Source organism: Nannospalax galili, unplaced genomic scaffold, assembly GCF_000622305.1.
Source record: "Nannospalax galili isolate Female #2095 unplaced genomic scaffold, S.galili_v1.0 scaffold137, whole genome shotgun sequence".
NCBI lineage: Eukaryota > Metazoa > Chordata > Mammalia > Rodentia > Spalacidae > Nannospalax > Nannospalax galili.
The window spans coordinates 2,435,524-2,457,101 of record NW_008340203.1 but is presented as its reverse complement, the minus strand read 5'-3'; the positions used below and the strand labels follow the sequence as shown (position 1 = coordinate 2,457,101).

The following is a 21,578-nucleotide window of genomic DNA, read 5'->3' as shown; positions in this document are numbered from 1 at the left end:
GGGGGTGAGGGTGGTTCCTAAAACTGATGGTGCTGTGTATGGAGGAAGAATGGAGGGGAAAAATAAATAGATGAACATAGAATGGCATTCCAGGATAAACGAATCTGCAAGATGTAAAGCAGGGAGGTTGGAGGGTTCAGGGCTTCTTCAGCAAAGGAACAATGAGTATGCGTGCGCAAGTGAATTAGAACTGGAAAGACCTGGGGACCCCTGCAGGAGATGCCCTAAGCGGTATCCTCCCGCCACTCTAATGTCCCACCTTGTAGCCCAGGGCCCCTCCTGTGGACTGGTGGCGCCTTAACTGAGCCCTTTATATACTTAGCCAAAGCACAGCCTGCCCTCTCCTCACCATCTCCTGCGCCACCTCCTCCGCAGCATCCCGGCCGAGCTGGAACAAGAACTCGATGGCTTGGTTATCCCGTGGTCGCCCCCCGCGCCGCGCATCCTCCATGCGCAGCCAGAGCTTGAGGCCTGGCTTCTCACCGTCGTCCTCCTCCGCCAGCTCCACGTGCACACCTCGTTCCTCACGGAAGAAGGCGTGAGCCAGTAGATCCTGGATGGTGAACCTGGGAATCGCCGGGCGGTGAGCCCAGCCCGCCGCCACCGGAGCCTGGTTTCCATCCTCCCTCTCTGCCCTTGGACCCCACCTCTCGTTCTTATCCGTGCGGATGCAGCCTTCAATGATCTCCTTCACCTCGGGCATCTTCACTTTGTAGAAGCTGTTGGGTTTTGTACCCTGGGAGAAGGGATTTCATGAGGCCTCGGTCCTCAGTGCCGCAGCTCCCAGGCTGAGTGCAGGCAGTCGCCGAGGCTCAAGGACTGGTACTACTGAAAGGTGTGTTTTCAAATCCCATACCCTCCACTTAATGTCAGTGTGACCTTGCACAAGAGTCTGGCTGCCTGTTTTCTCATTTGTAAAGCGGCAGGGCAGAACGTTTGCTTCGCTCACCTTGCGGGGCAACTAGAAAGATCTGGTAAGATGGATGCCAACTCGTTCATTCGTAAAGTCTTAGGAGCGCAGCATATCTGTACATAATCTAAAGAACTGTGTGAAGGGTATTTGTGCATCCAATATACCTCCATTCTCCAGGGCACCCTTCTGTCTAACCTGGTTTTACTAAGGGAAAGGGCATTGACCTTAGGCTAGTTAAGAGAGTGGGAGGGCCACCGGGGATCCATTCTCCTCCGACCACCACCTCTCTCACCGAAGTGACCTTGCGGTATATTTGCGCAGCATTCTGGCACTCGGAATACGGGTACTCCGACGTTGCCATCTCCAGCATACACATGCCAAAGGCGTACACATCCACCGCCTCATCGTACTTTTCCTCATACATCTCCGGGGCCATGAATTCCGGAGTTCCTATAGGACCCAAAGAAAGGATCAGACTTCATCCTTGTCTCCTCCCTTCTCTTGGGTGTACTATGGGCTAGGCAGCTCAGGGGCAACCCCCAGAAGTTCTGGACTGCAGGTGACCAGCTCTTAACCATAGTGTATGTTGGGGGCAGGAGGAACAGGACTCCCTAGTTCTGGAGATTTCCAAAGCCCTGTTTGGAGCAAAGGGGGTCCCAAGCCCTTTTCTGATGGGGAAGCTTGGAACGGCAAAGACACTCCAGAACCGACGCACCAATAACGCTCTTGGCAAAGGAGGCGCGTTTGAGCGTGGCCAGTCCCAGATCTCCGATTTTGACAGAGCCTGAAGGACCGGTGATGAAGACATTGTCGCACTTGAGATCTCGGTGCAGGATCGGGGGAACCCTGGAGTGTAGGAAATGAAGTCCCCGCAGGATTTGGCGACTCCAGCGCTGAAGGACTCGGGGCTTCATCTCTCGGAACCGCCTCAGGTACCTGGGAGAAGGCGCATAACTAGAGTGGCTGTGGGATGGAAAAGCCCCTGCTGGGAACTTCCCCCACCAGTCCCCTTGCCACCATCTCGGTGTCCTCTGCTTTCATTCTTTTAGCTTATATCCGCTCTGGGACTGAGAGAAACCGAGTCAATTAGTGGAGTAGATAGGGCCGCAGCCAAGGTGCTGTGGGAAGCGGGAAGGGATGACTAACTGTCCCAAGCAAAGGGGAGGACTTCTCTGAGGAAATAATTTTTTGGTCTTGAAGGAGTAGAAGTTCAGGGATGAAAAGGGGGAAGGTATGGAGACTTTACAGGCAGAAGGGCCACAACCAGTGGCAAGGCAGGGTGGGAGGAGTCACTGAGAATTGGGTTCATCTGTAACTTAGGCTGAAGACCAGACTGGATCCTAAGAACTTTAACCCCAGGGCAGTGGGAAATCCTGAAGAGATTTAAAGGAGGGAGTCAAAGGGTCAGATTTCCTCCTGGTTATGGAAGGTGGGGTAACTTAAAAGGCAGAGCCTGTAAGGTCCTTTTGGGGGCTGCAGCAGGGCCTGCATTAGTGAAGCAAGGTAGGGGCCAGGATGGGCAGTGAAAACCCAGCGGGAGATTTTAAGGAAGGACTTGGAGACCCCAGCTGGTAAGAGTTAGGGCACAGCAAAGATGTCTAAATTTTTGACTGGGGTACTGTCACCCAGGCAAGGATACAGGTCCCTCCAGTGGGTAGGAGATAGCCTGCTTTTATTATTTATTTATTTATTTATTTATTTATTTATTTATTTATGTATTTATTTTGAGACAGAGCTTCATTATTTATTTAGGTCTTTTTGAGACAGGGTCTCCCTGTAGCCCCAGCTGTCCTGGAACTCACTGTGTAGACCAGGCTGGCCTTGAACTCACAGAGATCCTCCTGCCTCTGCCTCCCGAGTGCTGGGATTAAAGGCGTGCGCCACCACGCCCAGCAAGATAGCCTGCTTTTAGATATGGGTGTACGGAGTTTGTGGTGAAGGTGGAGAAAAAGCGGTAGAGGAACTATCCCATTTTCCCCCTCCCACCCAGGCCAGAGCTCACGTCTTGAGCGTGCCAGAGGTCATGAGTTCCGTGACCAGCACGATGCAAACCTGGCCCCTCAGCACTGACTTCCATGAATCGTAGAAGCGAACGATGTTGGGGTGCTGCAGCCCCTTGAGCATTTCCACCTCCTCAGAGAAGCGCTGCCGCTCAGCTCGAGACAGTTTCCGAGTCTGTGGGATGGGTGATGGGGTCACATCAGGCCCAGACCCCCAGGAAAAAGAGCATGGGGCACCTAGGGTAGAGCTGGGAGGAAAAAATGAGGGCTGGAGCACACGGCTGGGGTCCCTTTGGTGAGATCGATAGTCAAACGGGCTGCAGACCCCAAACTTTTAGTTGGTTCCTTCCTTGCTCCAAGAACACACCCATCCTGGGTGGGGCGGCAAATTGGAGGGAGGTCGTGAAGCTTCCTCCTGTTCCACCCCCCCCCCCCCCCCCCCCCCCCCCGCTGGACACAAGGGCCTTTATGTAGCCAGGTCTGGGAGACCAGAGCTCAATAGCGCCTTTGTGGCTGCCCGAGCCGACCGGCCTTGGGGTGGAAGGGGGGTGCTTGGTGGCTGGCAGCCGGCAGGCAGCAAGCGGGCAATGGATGGACCACAGGCAGGGAATTGGGGCCGGCAAGAGGTTGGCCCTAGAAACTAGGAACTGCCGGGTCCAGACAGCAAGCGGAGGACTGCAGAGAAAGGTACCAAGAAAGAAAAGATCCAGGACCGGGCGCCAGGAGACCGCCCCCCACCGTGGCTCCTCCACCCCCCCCCCTTGTCCCTGCCCACTACCAGGGCCTGCCTGCTTCTCCTGGTCTGGCTTAGAGTGGGGTGCGGCACTAGCAGGCACAAGGGGCCAGCCCAGTGAAAGGACCCTTCCTCCAGGTTTTGTCCCCAGTTTGAATCTCAAGTTTCCCCGACCACAGGCACTGGGTTCTCTCCACTCATATGTAGAATGGGAGTAGTGGGAAGAGGATCCTGCCATCCAACATTGTTTAGAAGTCCAAGAGTTGCAAGGGCTCAGCGCTTTTGGCTCTGGAAAGGGGCTCCAGGTAGACAGAGTCAGGACTGGTCTCTGGCTTAGGCTGGAGCTTCCGGTCCCCTCTCCTCGAAACTGTTGAGAAGTCTGGAAGTCTGACTGCTCCAGAAGCAGCCTGAGAGAGCCCCCTTCTGTCATAACTACCCTAAATCTTTCTGGAGGTTGAAAGGGCCTTGGTCCCAGCTCCTGGCCTCCCACATCCCAATTTCTTAGTCTGTAAAGAAGAAGGGGGAGCAAGAGGACCAGGGTCACAGGGAAAGTCTCAGCACTTAGAGGAAAAGCAGAGGAAGGGATGGTATCCAGGGCAGGAGACTGGAGGGGCCAGCCTCCCCACTGAATTGCCCTCCCACCCAATTTCCCAACCTAGATTCCAACCCTCAGATTTGTATGGAGACTTGAAAATGTGAAGGTCCATGTCTACCGGGAGTCACCATATACCCATTTGCCTCAGTTTCTCCTGAACCCACCCAATTAGCCAGATCATACCAACAAGGAGAGCAAGGGTGTCTGGATATCTGATAAGAAAAAAAAAATAATCCTTCCCTTGATGCTGTCCTCCGGGTTTCCCATCCTAAGGCCTCCAAAAGTTCCCATCGTGAGGTGCCACCGAGAGGGCGCCCAGCCGCACCTGCAGTTCACACCAGGCCACTTCTACCGTGGTGTCCGTGTCTAGCCCTCGATACACCGTCTTGAAGGAGCCTCTTCCAATCTCGATGTCAAACTTGAGGTATCGGCCGTCCGGGGACGTGGCCACAGCCTGGGTCTCCGTGTCCTCCTTTTCTTCCTGCTCCCGCCGCCTCTCCCGAGCAGCGGCATCAGGAAGCTTCGGTAGCTCCGGGAACCCCGGGCCTCCTGAAGATCCCGTGAGCTCAGGGAACGCCGGGTCTGCAGCCTTCGGAGGGGCTGCCCCGGCCCACGAGCCCTCCGGGGGCTCTTTGGAGGGAGGTGGTGGGCTCCTCGTGGGGCCCTGGCCAGCGGAGTCCGGAGGATCAGGAGGCTCCGGAACGAGTGAGGCGCGTTGAGACCAGGAGCTCAGCAGTCCCAGGTCGACCGAGCTGCGGCGGCTGGGTCTCGAGCAGCGCGGCCGGGGTTCAGCCTTCCCGGAGAAGCGGCGCACTCGGCGAGGAGGTGGCCACAGGCGGGTGGGCCCCGAAGTGGGGAGAGGCGGCGGTGGCCGGAGGGCCAGGTCAGCCTCGGTTTGGGACATGGGGACCGTGCTCTCGGGGGTCCGAGGTGCCAGCATGGGGAAGGACCGGGCGCCGCGGGGCGGAAAGTCAGCCAGGTGGCCGGACAGGCGGACCCGCCGGGTGCTCAGCGCTCTGGTTGAGCGACTGGGGCCCCAGCCCAGGGCTGGTCTGGCCCGCGACCCGCCCCGGGTCCCGCCCCCTGCCGAGCCCCCGCCCTCAACCCCCAGGGTTGTCCGGGTGAGCGCGGTGCGCCGCCCCTCACTTCGGCTGCCGCTACACCCCCGCCCGGCCGTGTGCCTTCTGCTCCCACGTCCCCACCTTCACCCTTCTTCCCTGGAAGAGCAGAGCGGGAGGCTGCGACAAGCCTTCCCGCACTGGGAGAGCGCAGACCGATTTGGGATGGGGGAGTTGGAGGACGACTCCGGGAGGGGAGAGGCACCGTGATCGCGGCTTCCAGGCCCTAATGGGGAAGGGGGTGGCTAGGGAGAGGCCACCACCCGCCTGCACACCCCTGATAAGGCGGCACTACCGGGGCCTAATCAGCTGGAGTAGCCCCAGACCTAACACAGATGCCAGTGAAAGGTAAGGCTTCCCCCACACAGCTATCCCTCCGGTCTTCATCTGAATATGTGTGCCACAGGACGAGCCCTTCCCCCAAACCAAGAGCTGGTCACCCACCAGCCTCACCTCACCTTGGCCAGAGCTTGGCTCTCGCTAGAACTGCTGTTTTTGCTGTGGGCTCTCCTTCCTCCCCCTTCTGTTTGCCAAAGTCTTCAATAAACCAAAGTCCACATCCGGTTTACCCCCCTAGCTCCCCTTGGCCACAACTACCCCACCCAGACCAGATGGGTGGAGGGAAGGGCTTCAAAATAGTTTAGGACTTTCATGGGTGAGCAATTAAGTGACTCCAATTTAGAGAGCAAGCAGTCTGTCCCCAAGCTGTGTTCCATCAGCACTCCTCCACACAGCCCACTCAGCACATGGAAAACCACAGGCTCACTGGAGTCCCCAGGCCCAGAGGCCCTTCTGTTCAAAGGCCAGAGGATTCCTCTCCTCTTCCCTTGGCTGGGACTCCTTCAGGTACATCTGTTACGCAGCCTTCTCCAACTCCATTCCTAGCAGTAACAACAGGCAGGCAGCTGGAGTTGAGATTTTAATATCATAAATCAGTGTGGCCCTGCCTCTGGCTGCCAGCTGCCAGCCCCTGTCTGGGGCTTCCTATCTTTATATTGCCTGGTAGGCTGCCTGCAGCCGGGGCTTCCCTGGTCCTCTAGAAAGGATCCAGCACCAGCCTGAGACCAGAGGCAACAGCAGCTGAAGGGGTGGGAGCGGGGAGGAGAGAAAAGCTTGTGCAGGTGCATGTGGGTATGTACTTATGTGTGAGAACACATATAAAGTGTCAGGTTTATAGACCCTGGCTCAGGGACAGTCTAGGACAAGAGAGGAGGTAGGGCAAGAAGAAGCACATCCTTTCTCCCTGGCACCCTGGGCTCAACCTATCCCAGGGACAGACATAATGGGAAGTGGAAAAAGCATCCCTAGGTCCCAGCTTTCAGGACTTGAGCCCTTAGAGTCTGGTGGAGTGATGAGCTAGTGTGTGGGGACACTAGGTCTGTCTCCTTTGGAAAGCCCTGGCAAGGGGGAAGGGAAGTAAAGGCAGACAGGTCTCTGCTAGAAGAACTTGACTCCTCGGCCATCACTGACGGTGATAATCTCAGCCTTGTGCTCCTGCTGTAGGGCCTGCAGAGCCCGCAGAAGGGTCGCCTCATCCAGCCCGTGGAACTCTATATAGGAAGAGATGGGCAGTCAGGGATATTCAGTTCCTTTGGTGGTAGAACTAGAAGCCAAGCCCTTACAGAACCAGGGAGCACATATGCTATCTGTACCTCTGAGGCTGCCACCCACACTTCCTAGGAGCACAGGGTGGAAGGCAGCCTTTTGCTAGCAATAAATGAATTCAGGCTTATTTCCCTGCTCCTAAATTCTGAAGATGCAGCCCCCCTCCCCCAACACCTTCTTTCCCTTTGCCCCCTTCAGTATCTGATGCAGCAGTGATATTTTCTGCCTTTGGGCCCATAAAGAAGTAACCCTGCTGGGCGCACGCCTTTAATCCCAGCACTCAGTAGGCAGAGGCAGGCAGATCTCTGTGAGTTCAAGGCCAGCCTGGTCTACATAGTGAGTTCCAGGACAGCTGGGGCTACAAAGAGACCCTGTCTCAAAAAGACAAAAAAAAAAAAAAAAAACCCTGAACATGAGACCCAGGCATGGACTCAAGGCAGGCCAGCTGGGGCTACAAAGAGACCCTGTCTCAAAAAGACAAAAAAAAAAAAAAGTAACCCTGACAATGAGACCTAGGCTAGGACTATAGGCACTATAGACCCTGACCCTAACCACACATTTGTATAAACCTGGAGGACCTGTCTTAACACAAAGAAGGGTAGCCAGCACCCCTAGCTAAAGTCTAGCACCAATAATCTGTCCTTTCCTAGTTGAAAGGGAGCCAAGGGCCAGCTGAGTACCTGGAGATATGGTAAGATACTGTAGGGAGATGTGAGAGGCAGCAGGCAAGCCTTGACAGGCTTGTTCACCTCACCCCCTGCGGGTGCCCAGCTCAAGTCAGGGAGCATGCATTCTGAGGAAACCTCCAGCTTTGCCCAGCCTGAGTGGTGGGCTGGGCCAGGCTACAGCGCTGAAGTCATGGAGTGATGGTAGGAATAGCAAGCAGAGGCCTGCAGGTCAGAGGGGAACAGCCAAGAGGTATAAAGTCTGTTGGGGCAGTCAGAGCCTGGCAGAACACCCACCCCCACCCGTTACCCCAGCAAAGACTGGAACTCTTGGTGATCCTGGGGATCAGAATAGGGAGTCATAGAGAAAAGAGCTAAAAAGTGTTTATGTAAAAATCAAAGAGCATACAAATCCATGCCTGGCACAAACCCAAAGTATTTAAATGGGCTGGGGGTGTTGGCCCAATCCCTTCAGCTGACACCCACAAATCTTGAGCCCTCTATAAGAAGAAAGGGTGAAAGAGAGCCTGAGTCAGCAAGGAGTGAGATTTCAGGCTTAATCTCCCACGCTGGTTCCTCAATTGGCTTCTAGAGTAATAATTCTTAACATACCCTTGAAAATCTCATAATATGAGTTCAAACCCTAGAAAAATGTATAAATATCCACACAAACAAAAGTAGGGTTTTGTTGTTGTTTTAATGCGAACTCAGGTGGTTTATGGAATCTTTGGAGGAAGGTTGAGAACTTTTGCATTATGGGATTCAGAGGCAGGGAAATAGTGTGAAGATGTAGAAAACTAGTATTGGAGAGAAGAGGATTCTGATGACAAAACTAGAAGAAAAAGGCATTACCTTCATCCTCTGTGTCTTCTCCACTGGTCAGTTCATACAAGGTAAACACAGAGTTGTTCTGGCCACTCCTGGAGACCTGTGGACACAGAAAATAAGGACTTAATAAGGACCAAACTCACCAGTTTCCCCTTTTCCTCCAGGAATTGTACCTGTTCCAAAATCAAGACTGTCACCTCTGCAGTGTCCTAAACTCATAAACCCTGCAGGTACTATATTTATATGTGTATACACATATTTGGAACCACTAAACCACAGCCCTTCACGTGTCTCAAAAGTGACCTCTCATTCTGGTTGTTTTTCTGTTAGGAATGGGTGGTGTATATTTGTTATATTTAGGTTATTGATGCCTCCTTCCCTCTTCTCTCCCTTGGGAATGTTTGGGGCTGGTGGTAACTAGGAGTCTGAGGGACAGAGTATTCTGTCCCCACACTTACTGCTTCAGAAGGTCTCATTCATTTGGACAACCCTGTAAAGGCACAGTGGGGGAGGGGACCCTTTTTTTTTTTTTTCCTTCCCTTCCTTTCCCCATTTATCTCCTGTGGCCAGAGGCTCCAGCCAACAATAGCACTCATAGTTCCCAGTACTGCATTCTCCAAACATGGCCTCGCGTAGCCTCTGGCCTCCTACAGGCAAAGAAAGGGAGATTCTGTGCAGTAGAGAAACTGAGTCACTGAAGGATGCTTGCCAGGAAGGCCTGTACTTCCTCCTGCCCCCTCCCCACTTTGTCAAGTCTGGATCTAAGAAAACCAGGTATCTGCTGGGCACAGGCAACCATTCTCCTGTGCTATGGGTCATTGCTTAGTGCTTAGCAGCAAGGTGGCCTCACCCATTGATAAATGAGTTTCCCCCATTCTTCTGGCCTCCGCCACATGATCAGGAAGCTGGACTTACTCTTATCCAACCACTCCAGGTTCCCTGTAAAACAGATACTTATGAAAGCAGCGTGCTCTAAAAAAGGGACATAGAGGCAAATACCAACACGGGATAGAGTGAGACTCTGCTTTCAGAACAAGAGATTCAATATTTATTTTACTATTATTATTTATAAGGCACCCATTCTTCTTAGTCCATTTCTCGTCAGGTTTAGGTTACAGAGATTTTAATTTTATATGGGCAGGGGCACTGGGAATTGTGCCTCCTATAGAATGTTAAGGGCTTTAAGCCAGGGGAGAGAAGAGTGTCATTAAACAGAAAAGACTTGTAATCTGCCCTCAGGAAAACCAACCTAGGAAGTAGTATGTATCTGAGGAACTGAACCCACCTTTCTTCCTCAATTCCTCTAATACAACCTGGATTGATTCCACAGGAAGTTTCCCTGGTTTAAGGTTAAGGGGATGGCATACATATGGACTGAGTTAAATTAAAATTTCAGAGACCATCCCATAATGAGAAATCACCTAACACCTTCCTTTCCTTCCATACATAAATCAATTTTTGAGCTAGAAATTAGCATCTCCTGAATATTCTGGGAAGGAAGGTGAAAAGCTTCCTGTTAGAAGGAAGAGCTAGGAGGGTGTGGTGGCACAGGCCTGTAATACCAGCTCTCAGGAGGTGGAGGCAGGAGGCTCACCAGTTCCAGGACAACTGGACCTACACAGTGAGACTGGGTCTCAACAAAAAGCAAACTAAAGGTATCACCCTTCCCCTCATCCTCTCCCCTTTACTCCACAGATATTTCAGACATGAATCAGAAAGCAAAAACAAATGACTCTCACTTCCAGGAAGAGGTGGCGTTAAGTGCAGAAAATTATTAAAGGTGCTTCATCACATAGAAGTTTGAACCTTACATAGAGCAAATTTGAATAGCCTAAAAGGGCTCAGGCTGAAAAGCTTAGAACTTGCTTACAGGCCAAGATTCCAAGACCCAAGCATTCATCAATGCTAGGACAAGGGGGCTGGCACTACCTGGAGGGTGAGCATCAAATGGATGTCTGCCATATACCCTAGCTATTTCCCAAGTCCAGTTTGAGTAGAAACCTGCCTACTATGGGTAAGGGGGGCAGGTGGGAGATGGAAGTCTGGGCTTGTAGAAAAGGGTGAGCGTGTATGTGTGGGGGCTATGGGAGAGCCTCAGGGAGGATACGCTGCAGCTTGACGTTGTTGAAGAGCGGGCTCTCCTGCGCTTCCATCACGGTCATGCTGGACTGTTTGTGCAGGCGGCAGAAGGACAGAACCAGAGAGCACCAGGCGGCCAGCTGCTTCTGCCGAGTGTCCACGTTCGGCTGTAACCTGCCGGGTGAAGGGAATGGGACGCAGTTAGCGTGCACCACCTGCCCAGGGACACTTTAGGGGAGGCAGTAAGGGACTGTGCGGGTGGAGGCGGGCGGGTCCTTTTTCCCCCGGTCACCAAGTGAAGAAGCATCAGGGCTAAGCCCAGGGCCCCGGGGAGGGGAGGGAGTCACACGGGACTTCTCGGGATCTGAGCCTCACGTAAAGAAGGGCGGGAAGCGATACTGCCACGGCCACTCGAAACTCATCGCCATCGTAGTAGCCCAAAATCCCGGAACCAACAAGGACTTCCGGTCTCCGCCTCAGCACGTCCGGGCAGAAAGCACAGAAGAAAGGTTCCGGACATCTCTCAGGAGGTCTGCGGTGGGGTGGGAGGTGTCCCTGGAAATGGCCAATCTCCTGCCTCTGCCCTAAAAAGCTGTACCCAGGACGTCTTCTGGTTCAAGCCCAGTAAAGAGTAGTGACTTTCCCAAAGTGGTGCAGTTCGTTAGTAGAGCATAAATAGGATACACATCTCCAAACGTCAGCTCCATTATACGGGACTTCCTTATATTCGTTTCAGTGACCATTTAATTTAAATGCATGATTCCGCAATCTTCTTCATTCCTACGTACTTTGACATGCCTCCTACGTTTCCTGTAGAACCCGTGGGAGCATATTTTGTGGCTTGTATCACTACAGGCTGCTCTGCTTCCTTCAAAGAGTCAGAGCTGACATTTAACCATCACCTCTCCCACCACCTCACCTTTCTAGTCTCAAGTCCTAGGATCTCTCTTGGTCTTATCTGACTCATTACCCAGCCTACACTGCTTGGTTCTGTCCCCTTGTCTCTGGTCATTTTCCAAACCAGGATTATTCCTCCCACCCCCAACCCTACTCCTGAGCTATGGAAAATTGCTGGGGAAGACAAATTACCAGAACGTGTTTCCTACAGTCCTAGATTCTCTGACTAATCTCACTCCTGTGTTCTCAGGAGAGCCTGGATGGACTTAGAAATGTAAATTTGGGTCAACTGCCCTGAAATGGAATATGAACCTCTAGGAGGGATGAGAGCTCTTAAGACAAAGGTGTATTGAAAAGAAAGTGGAGGTCTGACTCCTAAGAAATGCTCATCTTTAAAGAATGAGGGGAAGCTGGGCTGTTTTCATTGACTCCCAGTCACCTTCATTTATCAAGACATTCCACCTGTCCCCATCATTATGCTCCCTCTCTGTTTTATGAGATTGACATTAGGCACGTGTACGTCTTAATCTTTCCCTGTCACTATATTTGATTCATATCTCAAAAACTCCTCTCCACTTTTACGCCTTCCTTTTGGACTCAAAGAAGTGTCACTCTTCCTTTACAAGGCCAACACATCACTACATATTCTTGCCTCTCCTTTCCAACTTCCTCCAAGATATCTCTATCATCTTTCTTATGTTATAAAATGCTCAATTTATCCCTATTTAAAAGTAATATCTAGGGACTAGAGAGAGAGCTCAGTGGTTAAGAGCACTGTTTGGTCTTGTAGAGGACCCAGTTAAATTCCCAGCACCCACATAGTAGCTAACAACCATCCATCCATAAGTCCAGTTCCAGGGGAATCCAGTGCCCATTCTGACTTCCGCAGACATTGCATGACACTGGTACACTTATATACATGCGGGCAATACACTCTTATACATACAATAAAAAAGAGTAAATAAAATATTTTTTTAAGCTGGGCCTGGTGGCACACACCTTTAATCTCAGCACTAGGGAGGCCGAGGCAGGTGGACCTCTGTGAGTTCAAGGCCAGCTTGGTCTACATAGTAAGTTCCAGGTCAGCTGGGGCTACAGGGAGAACCTGTCTCAAAAAGACCCCCCCCAATATATATATATATATATATATTAATAAATAAAAGTAATGTGTAGCCCTTGACCTGCCAGCTCAACTTCCTGTCTGATTTCTAACCTTTTCTCATTCAAGTTCGTCCTTCATTATGTGCAGTTTCTGGTTCACAGTGTGACTAACAAAATATCTGTTGTGCACATGAACCATTTAATTGATAATGCTTTCCCAAACACCACCATTTCTTTTTGCCTTCATTACATGGTTTTATCCTTTCTGCTGCTATGTCTTTGATCTTTCCTCTCCCCCATTCTTTTTCATTTGTTTTGTCTCACTTTGTAGCTCAGGCTTGCCTTGAATTCATTGTGTAACCCAGGCTGGTCTCAAATTCACTGTCCTCCTGCCTCAACACTCTAAGTGCTGGGATTACATATATGTACCATACTTGGCTATGGTACACAAAGAAAACAATTTTTTTTGAGATGGAGTCTCACCATGTAGCCAGGCTGGCCTCAAACTCCATCCTCCTGCCTCAGCCTACCCAGTGTTGGGATTACTGGTGCATTCCACCACACCTGGCTTTCTTTCATTCTTTAAAGGTGATTATTTCTCTAGGAGTCAAACCTCAACCACCTTCTTTTCAATACAACTTTAGAGCTCTCATCCTTCCTATGAATTCATACTGCATTTTGGGGCAGAATACACCCCAAATTATATTTATACATCCACCCTCATCTCACTGCCCCATCCCAATTGTTGATTCTCTTTGGGGGCATAACAACTTGTCCCATTGTAACCTCAGGTTGTACATCTCTTTCTTCTTCTTTCCTCCTCCTCCTCCTCCTCCTCCTCTTCCTCCTCCTCCTCCTCCTTCTCTTCCTCCTCCTCCTCCTCCTCCTCCTCCTCTGCCTCCTTCTCCTCCTCCTCTTACTTCTACTTCACACAGGGTCTCATATAGCCCAGGCTGCTCTGGAACTCCCTATGTAAGGAAGGATGATGTCAAACTCTATGTTCTGAGTGCTGAGATTAGAAATATGCACCACCTTATCTGGCTACATGCTCTTCTTTTTTGAAAAATATTTTTTATTTACATTTATGTGTGAATATCAGTGTGTGTGTGTGTGTGTGTGTGTGCACATGCATGCAAGTGCCCATGGAGGCCAGAAGAGGGTGTCAGATGATCCCTTGGAGATGGAATTACAGGCAGTTATGAGCTGCCTGTTGTAGGTGCTGGGAATTGAACCCAGATCCTCTGCAAGAGCAGCAAGCACTCTTAACCTCTGAGCAACCTCTTCTGTCCCCCTACATCCTTTTCTTCAGGCAAGTTCTTCCTCCTAATAGCCTTTTTCTATTATAACTGTCATCTTTGTTATAGTAAATCAAGCTCAAAGTCTGACTTAACACTAACATCTCTTCTTCATCCCTCATGCCCAATCCTACAGATTCCCTTCACCAACTTTAATACTACTTCCTGCTTCATAATTCTTTTCCATTTCTCTGTTCATTGCTGCTTTGGTCATGTCCTTATTTTCTCACTCCTGGAATAATAGCCCAGTTGATGCTCTTTTTTTACTCGCTCCCCTAAGAGAACAGACTCCGTTTAAGTTCTTGTCACATACCAACTCTGCAGTCACCCTCCTGTGACTACATGTTGTGGTTTGGTATATGAAATATTTCTCCAAAATATTTGTGTTGAAGGTTTGGTCCTCCCCTAGGGAGTATTGAGAAGTAATTGGATCATGAGGACATTAACTTCATCAAGGAATTCATAGATGAATGGGCTGTTAGGAGGTGGGGCCTGAATGGAGGCAGTAGGTCACTGGTGACATGACTAGATAAGCACAGTTTCTGGTTCACAGTGTGACCACACTCTGTCTTCTAGCTGCCATGAGGTGAGCAGTTCTGCTCTGCCACATGCTTCCTGCCATGATGTTCTACCTCACAAAGTGACATGCATGGGAACCTCTGGAATGATAATCAAAAATAAGACTTTCCTCCTTGAAGTTGCTTTCACTGGGCATCTTGTCACAAGCAACAGAGAGGCTAACGTGCCACATCTCTTGTGATCCTTGAGGCATGTGGTTGCTTCTTCCTTTGCACTTAAATACTAATCTGGCCTGTTTCCCTTGCATGACTGTCATCATACATTCCATTATTAATTTATGTGTATATGACAAATTTCCCAATAGACGAAAGCCATTGAGTAGAAACCAGAATCTAGCCTATCTTTAAAAAATATTTTATTTATTATTTTTCTTTTATGAGTGTGAGTGTACTGTGTGCAAGTGCATGTGTGTCATGCAATGCTCACTGAGGTCAGAATAGGGTGTGAATCCCCTGGAACTGTAGTTACAGATGGTTGTTAGCTGCCATGTGGGTGCTGGGAATCAAACTCTGGTCCTCTATAAGAGTAGCTGATACTCTTAACCACTGAGCCATTTTTCCATCCAGTCTCCCATTTTATAAATCTGAAATTATTCAAGTTATAGCTTTAAATTAACATGAAAAATAAAAATAAATCTTTTAAAAATATATTTTTTAGTTTTTTAAATGTGTATGAATGTTTTGCACATGTGTGCCAGTGCACCTGTGTCCTGCAATGCCCTCAGAGTCCAGAAGAGGATGTCGAATCCCCTGGAACTGGAGTTAAAGACAGTTGTTAGCTGCCATGTGGGTGCTGGGAACCGAACTCAGGTCCTCTGTAAGAGCAACCAATGCTCTCCAGTCCCTAACCTATCTTTACAACACTATACTACACACACTGTTTTATACCAGCAGGCCCCTGTTCAATGAGCAAAATGTAGTAAAATGTATGAAGGTAACTATGTGCCAAGAAGGGATGGATTTATCTTTGGGGAAGACAGATATATTCATGGAAACAGAGGAAATATTTATCTCAGCTGAAAATTCAAAATATCCTTAGATGACAGCTGTGTCCCAAGAGAAGTGTATCTTTGAGAATGAACAGATAGGTTCCAAGAAACTCAGGCATATATCTATGAAATAGATAGACCTGTGCCAGGAAACAGACGTGTTTGTGCTCGGGAAACAGATATTTCAACAAGGAAAATGAAAGTCTCTAAAGAGGTTGCTGGTGCCACAAAGGATAAACAGATGTTTCCATGGAGAACAAAGTTGTTTTGTACTTGTTTGGGGGGACCTGGTAAGTGTGTTCCAGGGAGGATTGGAAATGAGAGTTCCCTGGTGAGAATGGATCCTTGTTGTCTGGGAAACATTGTTCAGATATACACAAATGGTACTTTGCAGAGAAGACGTAGGTGTATCAACAGAGAGGCTTATCAATATTGTTCAGGAAGCTGATAGAAGGGCCCAGCTAAGACCTTGGTTAAGGAGGTAACAGGTCTCTGAATCCCAGGGTCCAGTGTTCCTCAGAGCTTACAGATCACACACATTGTCTGGTTGCTGGTTTTAGTGAACACCAGGGGGCACTGTGTGGCCATGACAGGTCTAGGACAATGGGGGATGAAGGCCAGGAACCTAGAGGGAAATGTAGACTCTAATAGAGGAAGTCCCCATGGCCTTGGGCCTCAATCTTGAGGTCTGTAAGGATAACTGCCTGTTGCTAGTCAAATTTCCTCTTCCTAGGCTGTAGGAGTAAACTGAGGCATGAAGAAGGGGAAAGTCAGGGCTCCTGGGTAGTAGAGATTCCTTCTCCCTCCTCCCACCCCTCCCCAATCACAGCTGCTGTTTGGACGGGAAGGGAGTCTCTTCCTGCTTGTTTCCTGGAGTTGGGTTTGGATAGGGGCAGGAAAGGCCCCTCCCTGGGAGGAGACTATAGGGGTTTAGCTTTCATGTGGGGCAGAGGGCAGGTGAAATGAACAGAACAGCAGGGCCATCTAGATCCTTCCAGCTCCACTGGCCAGCAATGAGGTCCTGTAGAAAGACCATCAACTGTGGGAAGGACACAGACTCTATTAAGAAGGGAATATTGTACAAAAACAATTTGTTTTTATTTTGAAGATTACAAAAATTGTGCCACGACTCCACTTGGCTTCCATTTTCGCCAATCCAAAGATCTTTGGTGAGGATGAAAGAGAGGGGGTGGGGGTTGGGTGGTAGGGGAAGAGAGAGGAGGGGAAGAGAGATTTCTGGTCCCAGTAGGGAAAAGGGGAAAGGAAAAAAATGGCCATTGGTTGAGATGATCATGACCCTAGGCTTGGGTCTCTCCATCTTTACTTCTCCACACCACAAGTGTGACAAGGAAAGGGATGAGGCAAATGGGGGCTATGATCATGGCCAAGAGCACATCCTCTGGGGGATCAGAAAAGGTGGGCTGCACCAGGGAGCAGTTGGCAAAGTGTATCAGGTGGGTCTCAAAGATGATCCTTTCTGCCAGGGGATTGGGAAAGCCTAGGCCAAACTTCTCCGCCTGGTACTCCAAGCAATATTGCAGGTCACTATAATGCCTGGTGGGGGGTGGTGTAGAAATAGAGGACTTGAGTGAGGGAGGAGTTAGGCCCAGGGAGAAGGGCATCCCATATTCATGCAAGGTCCATCCACAAAGAAGAAGCCCAACCCTTGGCCTGAGCCACCCTCCAGCACTGCCCCTACCTGCTAATCAAAGTCCAGTTGCACCAGTCCTTGACAGAGTCCATATGACTCTTATAATGAAACCAGCAAGGTAGGACATTTATCTCATAGTTTTCCACCAAATTCCCTGTGGGGACAGATGCTTCACAATGACCACATCCCTGGCCCTCCCTCCAAGCCTTCTGGCCTAGGTATTTCCAAAGTAGAGATCCCTGCCTTTACATATGGGAATCCTTTCAAAAATCTCCCTAGCCAGACACTTGTGGTTGAGCTGATGGTCCTGGCTCTGGAATCCTGTGATGGCTTCCATGTGCGTACTTCCTTTCCCAGCCTGACAGGCCCTTCCACATACACATTAGCTGGGCTTTCCTCACCCACCTGTAAGGCAGGCCATCTCAAAACTGGGCTTGGGCTTTGTGTGGTAACAGGGAGAAAGACCATAAAGAACCCCAAGAGAGACCAGGCAGGTTAGTGGGGCAGCAACTAGTGTTAGGCCTGGCCTGTGGGAAAAGGTCCTCTCCTTTGAGCTGGCTCTGCTCTGGCCCTAGGTTGTTCTCCCACCGGATTAGGCACCCACCTTTTGACGGGAAGCTGTCCACAGTGGGAAGAGACTCAGTCCGGGACTCCTGAGAAGTTGGGGCGACTGTAAGAAGAAATGGGAGAGAAGGGTGGGATGATGTGGGGGGGGGCGGGTCTGGGGCCCTGTAAGTCAGGGGCATCTTGGAATATAAAGAGGAAATAGCCTCTCTCATCCCCTCGGGATGTCTTAGTTCGGGAAGAGGGCGGCTGGTACCAGCTGCGTCCCACTTGCATCCCGGCCCAAAGTCCTCCCTTCTTGAAAGCCCGGGACTTCCCAAGAGGGACCCCGGCGGGCACACCAGCTTTCCTTAAGTGGGAAGCCGCTGGCCTGCGCCAACCGGGAGATGCAGCTAGAGGCGGTCTGCAGGACAGCGATGCTCCGCAGGTCGGTCTGCACCCGCATGGTGGCCGGTGCTGGCCCGGGTGGTCCAGGCCGCTTCCCCTCCGGGACCTCCGGAGTCTCCCACTCGGCCCTGGGCGCTGCGCTCACCACCCAGCAGGAGCAGCAGGAGGAGGCGGAGCACTGCCGGCCGCCCGCTACAGAGCCACAGGAGCCGCGATCCATCCACGGCGCGCTCCGCCATCGCGCGGCGAGAAGGCTAGGAGGGGCGGCGGAGCTGAGCGGGCCCGGGCGGGGGCGCCTATATCCCCGGCCCGAGCCGCAGGAAGCCGCGCCGCTTCCTCGGAGGGGCTGGAACCGCTGCAGCCACGTGGGGGGCGGGGGCGACGCCCGGGCCAGGGCTGCAGGGGGAGTCGTGGCCGCGCCTAGCGCTCGGGACTGCCTGCGCGTCGCGCCGGCGCTCTCTTCCAGCTGGCGCTGTGGGGCTGGACAGCTCCCCGCGACACCCCAGAACAGGGATCCATTTCCTGGGTCCCTCCGTCGGTCTCCCAGGACTAGCTCTGGTTTCCCAGCATTAGCTGTGGGGATTCAAGTCGCCCCCTCCTCCTCGCGCGGGAGGGGTGGCAGCAGCTGCTCTCCCAGACTTGGGGAAGAGGGAGGGGTCTGGGAGCTCCCTGGGCCTCCCGACGCCGGGTATCTAAGGCGGGGGGCTGGGGGAAGGGGCGTCTGGAGCTACGCCCGCCCGCTGCGAGTTCCTTTATGCCAGGGGAACACCCACTGATGTTAGCCCGTCTGCCAAAACCCGGGGAGGAGAGGAGGCCGGACCTACCGAATCTGGAAAAGGGGAGAAGTCTGGGGGAGTGGGGTAAAGAGGAAATTAAAGTCCAAATAGCCCCCTCACGGCACGTTTCTAGGCTCTTCACCCCCATACCTGATATGAGGGTGCAAAAGGTAAGATGGCTACATTTCCAGGAAGATGACCACTCAGGTTTTTAGAAAGAAAGGGCTTAGAACGTCCAATGTACCACTTAATATACAAAGTGAGTTGTTTTATTATTGTTGTGCATATTATTATTATTATTTTTTTATTATTATTATTGCCTGAGACAGAACCCCAACCCCAAGGTGGTATATTATTATCATCACCATCTAAGGCCCAAGGAAAGAGCCCAGGGCTTGAACTGAGAAGCTATGGTCCTGAGGACACATTTGTCATCAGGGATTCTCAAACGTTGCCCTCCTCCCTAACCTATTGTTAGCATCATCTGTGGATGGCCATTGCACTCACTTCACAGAAGGGTTTCCTTTTCTTCTTTCCTAAGTGATCTGAGTAAGGTCACATTGCTGAGAGGCCCCCAAGGCTCATCGTGAGCCCCCAGGAACCCTGCCTCCTACCACAGCTCAGCTGCCTCTGCATCCTAGGTCAGAGATTCATTAGCCTAAAGCAGCCCAGGAGCTGGTTTGGCCATGATGTTCAACTCCAGACACAGCTGTCAGCAGGGAACTTTCCCAATTACTCCCAGACATTGACCCCTGGACTTAGCTGCTGCTGTTGTCCTAGTTTTCTGATTCCTGTCCACCACAAATTATCTTTCATAATCTCTCTTAAAATTGCCATCTCAGGAGCTCATGCTGCTGCATCATGGCCTGTGTCCTCCTCCATAGCTAGAATCAGCAGACTGCTTTAGCATGGCATCTATGGAAGAAGTGAGGTGCCCTGCTGGACATATACCCCAAAGTCCTGTTAGTGGGGATCATTCCTACAATGGTGCAGAAAAGAGACAGGCAGCCAGGACCAAGTTTATCTCTTTCCTCCTACTCAGGTTGTCTTTTTCTTTTAAATTTTCTTTTATTTTTATAAACTGGGCATGGTGGCTCACACCTTTAATCCCAGTACTCTGGAGGCAGAGGAGGGCAGATCTCTATGAGACAGAGGCCAGCCTGGTCTACATAGCAAGTTCCAGGCCAACTGGTTGCTCTTGCAGAAGACCCAGTTTCATATCCCAGCACCCACAAGGTGGCTAACAACCATCTCTAACTCCAGTTCCAGGGTATCTGACTCCCTCTTCTGGCTTCCAAGGGCACTGCACGACACCGCTGTACTTATACACATGCAGGTATAACACTCACACATAAAAAAATAAATAAAAAATTTAAAACTTTTAAAAACTATTTTGTTCTTTACTTGTGTGTATCTGTGTCTTTGTGCATCTATATGCACATGTGTGCAAATGTCTGAGGATGTCAGAAGAGGTGTCAGGATCCCCTGAAGCTGTTGTAAGCCACCTGATGAGGGTGCTAGGAATTGAACTCTGGTCCTCTGCAACAGCAACAAGTGTTCTTAACCACTGAGATATCTCCCTAGCCCCTTTGTTCCATCCTCCATCCCTCCCTCCCTCCCTTCCTTTGTTTTTTCTTTTTTAAAATTTTATTTATTAGCAATGCCCACAGAGGTCAGAAGAGGCTGCTGGATCCCCTGGGACTGGAGTTACAGACAGTTGTTAGCCACCATGTGGGTGTTGGGATTTGAACCTGGGTCTTCTGCAAGAACAACCAGTGTTCTTAACTGCTGAGACATCTCTCCAATCCCTCTTTGTTTTTTCTTTCAGGACAGGCTCCCATCTAACCCCAAATGGTCAGCTTAGACAAGGATGACCCATCCTCCGGTCTCCACTTTCTGAGTACTGAGATTATACTTGTGCACTACGATACCCAGTTTGTGCTGTGCTGGGGATAAAAACCAGGGCCTCATGTGTGCGAGGCAATCACTCTATCACCTGTGCTACTTTCCAGGCCAGGACTACTGTTTCCAAGACAGAAGCTTGGTTTAGAGGGGTTTGGGTGATAAGACTGAAAAGTGAGCTAGGGCTGGGTGTGGTGGCACATGCCTTTAATCCCAGCACTCAGGAGACAGAGGCAGGTGGATTCTCTGTGAGTTCGAGGCCAGCCTGGTCTACAGAGTGAGTTCCAGGCACCTGGAGCTACAAGGAGAAACCTTGTCTCAAGAACAAAAAAAAAAAAAAAAAAAAAAGAAAGAAAAAAAAAAAAAAAAAAAAAAAAAAAAAAAAAAAAAAAAAAAAAGAAAAGTGAGCTAGGAAGAGCAGAAAAAAAAAAACTAAACCATTTCCTCTGGAGTCCACTATGGGTTGGGACGGGAGTTAGGGTCAAGATTAAAAGTGATGGAAGCAAATGTGGGGTTTTAAATAGGGTAGTCTAACATAATGGTTAAAAAGAAAACACTGGTAGGTTAGGATACTGAAAATAGGTCCTGCTTCTGCCTTTTTATGGAAACTTGGGCAGGTCATTTGTCTTTCGTTTTCTTTTTTTTTTTTTTTTTTTTTTTTTTTTTTTTTTTTTTTGTTTTTGTCTTTTTTTGAGACAGGGGCTCCCTGCAGCCTCAGCTAGCCTGGAAGTCACCATGTAGACCAGGCTGGCCTCTAACTCACAGAGATCCACCTGCCTCTGCCTCTGGATTGCTGGAATTAAAGGTGTGTGCCACCACGTCTAGGTATAGGTCATTATTCTACCTCTGGAGCTCAACGTTTTCATAAGTAAAGTTTATGAATCAAAAGGTTAGAATCAAAA

At 50.4% G+C, this 21,578-nt stretch overlaps 3 protein-coding genes and 1 long non-coding RNA gene across 9 annotated transcripts in view; 1 reads left to right on the top strand and 3 right to left on the bottom strand.

Annotated features, from left to right (window-relative positions):
- Wnk4 (WNK lysine deficient protein kinase 4) overlaps positions 1 to 5,858 on the bottom strand; it is an 18,102-nt gene extending 12,244 nt beyond the window's left edge. For 5 of the 6 annotated variants that reach the window (XM_008835334.2, XM_008835336.3, XM_008835335.3 and 2 more), the window contains exons 1-6: positions 4,567 to 5,279; positions 2,916 to 3,088; positions 1,629 to 1,849; positions 1,206 to 1,363; positions 648 to 736; positions 350 to 566 (exon numbers count right to left, since the gene is read on the bottom strand). In XM_008835334.2, coding sequence (XP_008833556.1) covers positions 350 to 566; positions 648 to 736; positions 1,206 to 1,363; positions 1,629 to 1,849; positions 2,916 to 3,088; positions 4,567 to 5,181 — 1,473 coding nt within the window. In that variant the 5' untranslated portion in view covers positions 5,182 to 5,279. Of the gene's footprint in view, positions 1 to 349; positions 567 to 647; positions 737 to 1,205; positions 1,364 to 1,628; positions 1,850 to 2,915; positions 3,089 to 4,566; positions 5,280 to 5,817 lie in introns of those variants that run through there. The other variant, XM_029564593.1, reaches the window with a different exon arrangement.
- Positions 5,403 to 10,558, top strand: LOC115070700. The gene is made up of 3 exons (XR_003849854.1): positions 5,403 to 5,707; positions 8,622 to 8,687; positions 10,153 to 10,558. It is a non-coding gene; the product is annotated as an uncharacterized LOC115070700 (long non-coding RNA).
- On the bottom strand, positions 6,266 to 11,071 carry Vps25 (vacuolar protein sorting 25 homolog). The gene is made up of 6 exons (XM_008835333.3): positions 10,912 to 11,071; positions 10,565 to 10,710; positions 9,743 to 9,796; positions 9,308 to 9,396; positions 8,482 to 8,557; positions 6,266 to 6,909 (listed from the first exon to the last, which is right to left on the bottom strand). The coding sequence occupies exons 1-6, from the start codon at positions 10,962 to 10,964 to the stop codon at positions 6,797 to 6,799; spliced, it is 531 nt and encodes a 176-aa protein (XP_008833555.1). The 5' UTR covers positions 10,965 to 11,071; the 3' UTR covers positions 6,266 to 6,796.
- A 5,399-nt stretch (positions 11,072 to 16,470) lies between these two features.
- On the bottom strand, positions 16,471 to 18,556 carry Ramp2 (receptor activity modifying protein 2). Its single transcript, XM_008835332.3, has 4 exons — positions 18,144 to 18,556; positions 17,652 to 17,717; positions 17,096 to 17,201; positions 16,471 to 16,950 (listed from the first exon to the last, which is right to left on the bottom strand). Exons 1-4 carry the CDS (start codon positions 18,235 to 18,237, stop codon positions 16,695 to 16,697), a joined length of 522 nt encoding a protein of 173 aa, XP_008833554.1. The 5' UTR covers positions 18,238 to 18,556; the 3' UTR covers positions 16,471 to 16,694.
- Between the last annotated feature and the right edge of the window lie 3,022 nt (positions 18,557 to 21,578).